Source organism: Myiozetetes cayanensis, unplaced genomic scaffold (assembly GCF_022539395.1).
Source record: "Myiozetetes cayanensis isolate MyiCay16 unplaced genomic scaffold, myiCay2020 scf15, whole genome shotgun sequence".
NCBI classification, from domain to species: Eukaryota; Metazoa; Chordata; class Aves; order Passeriformes; family Tyrannidae; genus Myiozetetes; species Myiozetetes cayanensis.
Genome location: NW_026087159.1, coordinates 18,664,054 through 18,671,294, shown reverse-complemented (window position 1 = coordinate 18,671,294; position 7,241 = coordinate 18,664,054). Strand labels below are relative to the sequence as shown.

At 45.1% G+C, this 7,241-nt stretch overlaps 1 protein-coding gene across 1 annotated transcript; it reads left to right on the top strand.

Annotated features, from left to right (window-relative positions):
- Positions 1 to 3,920: 3,920 nt before the first annotated feature.
- SERTM2 (serine rich and transmembrane domain containing 2) lies at positions 3,921 to 6,395 on the top strand (the record flags this gene model as incomplete). Its single annotated transcript, XM_050310895.1, has 1 exon — positions 3,921 to 6,395. A coding segment is annotated over one exon (285 nt), but the record flags the coding sequence as incomplete, so codon positions are not given.
- Positions 6,396 to 7,241: the final 846 nt, after the last annotated feature.

Here is a 7,241-nt window from a genome sequence, read left to right as displayed (position 1 = left end):
CATCCCAAACCACCATCTGTCCCCAGCAGAATGAACCATCCTGCAGAAAGCAGAGCAAATCTTGTTCCCCATCTCCTTTCTGAAACAAGCACACAACTGAAATGATGTTGATCCGTTGATACAGTTTGTCCTAATCTGTGTCAGAACAGGAAGAGGAGCACAAAAAAATCCTCACTTTGTCAGCTGCAGGAAGTGAAGAAATGCAGGTCAAAAGGTGTGGCAACAGGAGGGACCAGCGTGGTTTGGGTTCTTACCCAAGCTTGAGAACCCAAAACTCATCCTGCCTCATTTCTGGGGTGCCTTGTAGGGAGATTTGTGCTTCACACATTCAGAAATTCCCAAAACAATTTCTGCCCACAACACCCCAAAGTTGGGTTTATGATTATTCATATAAAGTTTCCAACTACTCAGGGGAGAGAGGACCTGTGAACTAAACATAAACCACCCAAACCACCCAACAGCAAGCACAGGGATGAGGATACCTCAACATTTCCAGTGCCAGAGAGCAGTGTTGGGGCTGAAAAGTGACGCTTGCCCACACTCCAGACAGGAACTCAGCCGGGAGCCCTCACCGGGCAAACCTTCCCCAAGAGGCACAAAACCAAACAACCTCTGCACCTTCCAGAATGAGAACTTATCCTCTGGGCTCGCGTCTTACTGCTCAGTTAGCAGGCAGCCCAGTCTCGTTCACCGCTCGCAAGCACGAAAGAGTTAAAATGAACCTGGCACCAACTTTGCCGCCAGCTGAGCTCGCAGCCTCCCTCTCCCTTCCCTCCCTCCTCTCCCGCCGCGGTGCCGGAGCTTTTATCCATCGTCTGAGCTCTGCCCATCGCCTGGCGCTGCTGAGGGAGGGGACCGCCTGCTCCCATCCAGGCAGGGAAGCTCCTGGAGCGAAGGTTCCTTGCCTTTTCTTCTCCTGTTGCCTGCAAAGGAGGGACACCAGCAGTGACGCCGCTCCGGTGACATCTCGGGATGAGGGAGTGAGAGCCATCGCTGCAGCGAGCCGTGTGAATTCACGAGCAGAGGAGAAGGAACTGCACTGTCCTGACTCCAGCTGTAGGACAGCTAATCTTTGCTGCACGATTCCCAGGCGCTGGGATGGGGGATGTTCCCGGATAAATCACCAGCAAGCTCCTGGTCCGAATCAGGGACTCTCTCGTGCCTTATCCCAACACCACTGCCTGCTCTGAAAGGTAATTATGCTTTATTCCCCTCTCTCCCTGTGCTCTATCACAGCTGAGACACTCTCACAGCCTTCACTTCAGCATGACAACAAAAATACTGCCCACCACTAAAAGAAGAGATACCACTCTACCCCTCCATCACTTTCCCTCAGACCCTCCCGGGAAAAAAAAAAAATGCAAGGCATGGATGGAATTGGTACTTCTGATGTTTTGGTTGCATTTCTTCAATGCTGATATCTTTCTGTAAAGATGACCTGGACAGAATACACCTGGTACTGAGAGCTCAAACTGTTCTGTACTTGCCAGCCACTTCAGTTCACTTGAAATTAAGGGAAAGGGGAAGCTACACAAGTTATTGTTCTATTTTGTCCCACTTACCTGTTTGTAAGTCAGAGTATCGTGTGGGAAAGCAAAAGAGAGCTCGAGAAAGTTGCCTGCATTTTCAGAGGTGCCGTGCTGGCAGGTGGCACTCACACCCAGTATGGGAGTGGGAGGAAGCGAGTGGGCGAGGCAGGGCATTTCCTCCACTTGCAGGATCAGTTTGTACTGTCTGGCTGCATCGTTTGGGGGCAAATCTTGCTTTCTCTCTGCTCCCCTGGGACCTACAAGGGGGCAGAGCACAGCCATGCAGGCTTCATAAAAACTCCACAAACCTGAAGCTCCCCACACCCCTGACAGCTGCAGTGAGGGGTGGTAATTTCAGCACCCGTGAAGTTTTGGCTGATGAAATTCCTGTCTCAGTGGCACACTCTGAGATGAAACCTTTCTGTTCTCCTGTATGAGGCTTCTACTTCCACTGCAGATTTTTACTGAATGAATTATGTTGTGGCTGGGTTTTTTTTTTAATCCCTAATTAAAAATAACCACAAACTGAGCACCAGTGATCACTAATGGTGCCTGGCCCCTCTCAGAACTGGAGTGTTGTCCAGCCAGAGAATGATTAAATTTTGATGAACTGAGATCACAGGGAATGTGGGCTCTTGTGCTGCTCTGCTCTGTAACAAACTTCTGTTTAGTTCCTCTGTCCGTGGATTTGAGGGCTTCTCACAGTGACCAGTGAGGTTTTGCCTCCCATAATCTGAGTCACAGTTATAGTGCTGACCTGATCCAGACACAGTTTTTCAGAATTACCTAAACTGGATCACTGTTACCTCAAATGCTTTGGAACTGAAGGAGGCATTGTGGGAGCTGGAAGTTGAAGTGTAGACAAGCCCTCATGCCCCTTCTCCAAAAAGTCAGCTCATCAGATGTTTCCCCACCACGTGAGCCAAACCTGGTCTGTCTTGCTTGTAATAAAAGCCTGCATTGATCAGCTCCTTGATGACTGCAGATTTCAACCCCCTCTCTCTGAAGAACAGCAAGGTGTTGTTCCCATTGGTGCACAGGGAGAATGTGACCAAACACTGTCAATAAATCAGCTGTATTTTACAAACAGAAGGCCCAGGAAAGTCAAAATGTTTTGCAATGTGTCTTCGAGGCGAAAATTGTAGTGTCAGAACTTTTACAATTTGGACCTAATGTTTCATTTTAATCTGACTAGCATAGTGTAACACTGTGTTAATATTACTCCACTTCCATCTCATGTAGGTGTATAGGCAGTGAACATTTTAAATTACTGCATCAGTCTGTTCCAGTGCTATCATTTTTGTTTCAGCTAAACCCAAGATTCTTATCAGAGCAGAACACGATGCTTTTGGATGCACCATTTACAGTGAAATGTCAGCATTTTTATTTTCTGTTTCCAGACATGAGAACTGAAATTGCTAAAATGTTAAGATTCCTCCCATTTCTAGTTAAGTTCTGCTGCCAAGAGGTGAGTGAAGTGTCATATCTTGCTGTTGCTGCATTGGGATAGGTAGGGCTCTGGCACCTGGCCCCAGGAAAAAAAGGCTCCTGATAAACAATAAATGAGACACATGATGAAAAACACTGACTGGATTCATATCTTCCCTTCCTCTGTGACATCTCATTCCACAGACTGGGGTGCCTTCTCTTACCCATAAGTAATGTGTTACCAGAGAGACCTTAATGATTAGATTGGTGTGGTCTTGTTCTAAAGTTAAATACCCAGTGCTTCTCCTAATTTCAGTGTCTCACAGGAGCATGATTTCTTATCTATTTGTTCTACAGATACCACATATAGGCTAAGCTATTTTGGTACCTGGCTTCATTTCTCTCTCTCATTTGTTTTCATTTTAGAACACTGACTTTTTGACTGTTTGTGATGAGGAACTCAAAACTCCATCCTCTTTAAGCAAGGATCATTAGCCCAGGATTAGGAGAGAAGACACCTCTCAGCACTCTGGCAAAGCAGAAAACAACCCTCCCCAGCTCAGGCAAGGATAAACCACCTGCTGTGGGAGAGGGTGGCAGAAAGCTCTTTGGAAAACAACACCCAAGCTGTGCAAACCTTTGCAGCTCAGTTTGAGAGAAGGACCAAAGCTTCTCACCTACCAAACAAGCTGACCTACCAAAAGAAGGACCAAAATATTTTCAGCCCAAAATAAAAGACGGGGGGAGGTGCAGAACACAAGTTATCATTGTGATAGCAACGTGCAAAGTGATCTGCAAGGTCCCGTGCAGTGTGAACCAGCAGCCTTGACACCACGAGGACAGAGCACCGTGACATCTGCCCTCAGCTGCCTCTCCTGACATCCCCTGTGAGTCTGCTGAGGGAAGACAGGAAATCCAAGGCATGCAGGGAGAATGGAGCAGAGCTGACTGACCCCTCACCCCCCAGAGAGCGATGCCCGAGACCCATTTCAGACTCGCGGAAACCTGACCGGCCGTGGCCACCTCCCAACCCTGGCCACCCAAGTGGACACCACAGCAGAGAAATATTCCGGCCTCTACGTCTACGTGGGCTTGTTCCTGACCCTTCTGGCCATCCTGCTCATGCTGCTGCTCTCGGTGCTCCTGCGCCTCAAGCACGTGGTGTCCCCGCTCATGTCCCCCGAGGGCACCGAGAACGCCCAGCAGTTCACGGATGTGGAGATGCACAGCAGGATTCCAACCGCTTAGACAGACACCCAAAGCTTGTGGAATGTGTTTTGTTTGGCCAAACGTGGTGGGAGGAATGTGTGGCTGCCTGTGGAGCCCTGCAGCTTCTTGCACAACCAGCAGCACAGAGCACCTGGGAAGTGTCGTGAATCAGCGGCTGGTAACACTGCAGGTGAATTGTGGGCAATACCCTCAGTAAAATTTACAGTATAGAAACCTACTGCTGTCAGGAAAGACTGGTGTCCCTCTAAAAACCTTGCAGGAATCATGAAGGCCACAATAAGAACAGCCAAAACCCACAGAGACAGAGAGCAGAATGTGTCCTGGAGCCTGTGTTTGCTGACACCTCTGTCTGCCCTTAAAATATCCTGTGAGAGGAGTTGAATCAACAAAGTTGAGTGGTGTAAGTGGGAAGAGCCCACAGGGCACAGGCAGAAATTATCAGTGGCTTGAATATTCTCAGGCATTTCTCCCATTCAAGAGGGAAAAGCTTAAATTGCTTTTTTTCCACTGGGATGGCAATTACACAGTGGAGTTTTGGAAGTATACAAATGGTTCATCACCTGCTGGAATGACTGTTTTTTTACACTAAAACCTGTACAGTGAGGAGTTGCATGCTGGATACCACAAAGAGACAGAACTTTAAAAGAGGAAAGAAAATAAAGCCAAAAATTAAGCAAGGTTTAAAGTAAAAATAAAGCATAGGCAGGAAAATGAGCAGCAGGAGAGAAAAAAATGTTAAGACACTCTACCTCTTCCTTTGTTCTTCATCACATTAACTGAACAGAACACAAACATGTTCATGATTTTCAGCTTCCCCAGTATCACCCAGTAATTACAGAAAAAACTTGAGTGAGATTGTTTCAGCTATGTCTCTAAAGAGCAGAAATTTTACACAGTTTATCCTCTTTATTACGATCTCGTTCTAGTTTAGCAATAAAATCTTAATTCTTCTCTCTCCAAGGGCTTGGAAAGTGTAAACACCTGACATGAAACCAGTGTAAAATTGAGGAAGACACAAGAGCCACACTTTTTTGTGATGATCTGGATATTAATCCAACGAAGACAGATGGATACCAAGTTAGTCAGTGACATTTAAAATTAACAAAAATCTATGCAGCTCAAGTTGGCCTGGTATGTGTCATTCACTGAGCCATCAACAAGGCAGCCTAGCCCATGCTCAACATCTGACTTGCCCTCTAAAACTTTTCAATTTTCTTGATATGCCACTCAAAAGCTACAACTTACCCAGACCATAAATGTTCTAATGTACTAAATCAGCAGCTAAACCACATTAACCTTCCAGCACAACCATCTGTAGAACAGCCTTGTATCCAAGAGGCTGCAGAACAGACAGCTTTTATCGACATAAAATGCCAGACCCACTAAAGGAAAATGAAAGTATCAGAATCTGAGCTGGACCCCAAATCCTGATTGCTCTGATCTCAGCCAAAATGCCCCCAAGGGAGGTGTCAAGACTGAGCTTCTTTCCTTCCTACTAGAGAATGTTATTTCAGAAGAGTCACACATTTTAAAACTTATTCAGTAAATATATTGTAAATAAATGAGCAACTGCTTTATATATCATTACATTATCTATCATCTTTGGGCAGACTGTGTATTGCTATATAATACTGTAATGGAAGGAACCATATCTTCTAATAAAAAAAATGACAAATTTTCCTTTTTATAGCCTAATTTCACACAAAGTGTCTGTCCCACTTGACACTCCTACAGACCAAATGGCACTTAGAGTGCCTCATTTGCCTATACAATGCCAGTAAACTTCAAAAGCTTTCCCACTAAGAAATAGCAGAATGCCTTTCCCCCTTTTCATTCTCATTTGTAATGTCCAAGATCTGAGGGATGGCTCTGAGAAAAGACTGGATCTTGGACAGCTGCAGGTCCCACATCCAAACCCTCCAGCAATCTGTTCCCTTCCCACTTGTCCCTCTGCTGCAGAAAATGGGTTTACAAAGATAATATTCTATCAGTGGTGAGTCATTGACTGCTCTGTGCTGTTCCCACCTGCTCCTTCTCTGTGTCAGAATATATAAATATAAATATTTATTTCCATATCCTCGCAGGGCTGCAGAATACAACATAATTTTGCAGACAGCGTGACCCAGCAGAGGACCGAACTTGAGCTTCCCCAAGGACCTTTTTTGATATTATTGGAAAAGAAATAAAAAAATGTTTGAAACGCCAAAATTATGTGAAGTCACACATCCATTTAACTGTCAGTATTAATGACAACTTAGCTGTTTGCCTTGTCTTCACTAGGCACAGGAATAAGTCGTTACCCTGCAGTCACCAATGTGGTAATTGCTTATGAGACCCCACGTAAGTGCAGACAGACAGCTGAGCAGATCAGGACAGATGCAAACAACTCCTCTGCTAGTAGGTAATGCTACAAGTCACATTATTTGCTACAGGTTAGGTGGCAAGTTAGGTGAGACTGTGGAATGACCTATATCTTCCTTCCAAAGAAGATATCATCTTTTTGGTGTATTCACACTTAATTCTGGTATGGACAGAAAATTTGTTCATAGACCTGTTTATTCACGTGCCCTGCAGAAACACATGCAGCTGTGCAATGACATGCATGACTGAAAACTCAGGTGTAGATATATCTGAAATGGGGTATTTTCTTGGGACATGACCTGTTCACTCAGTTCTTGACATTTTAATAGAAAAATAAACCTAGAGATAGTGAAGTCTGCTTGGACTCAGTGGGCTCAAAAAAAGGCTTCATAGAATGTCAAGTAAAAAGGATCCAAATACTTGTGGATTGGGGAAGATACTATTTTTAGCTAGTGTTCCTGACACAGATTTCACATTTGTTCACAAAAAGGAACTGCATGTTATACATTCCATCTGCCAAAAGCCTAGCCCCCTAAAGCCCTCTGAAATATTTACCATCATCAGGCTTTTACAGAAGGTTGTGAAGTTCCAGCATGAATAAGACCAATCTTTGATTCCCAGTGTTCATTCTGTGGGCATAAACATCACAAAAACACAATGGTAAGCTGGTTCCTTGTACACTTGCTCTCTAGA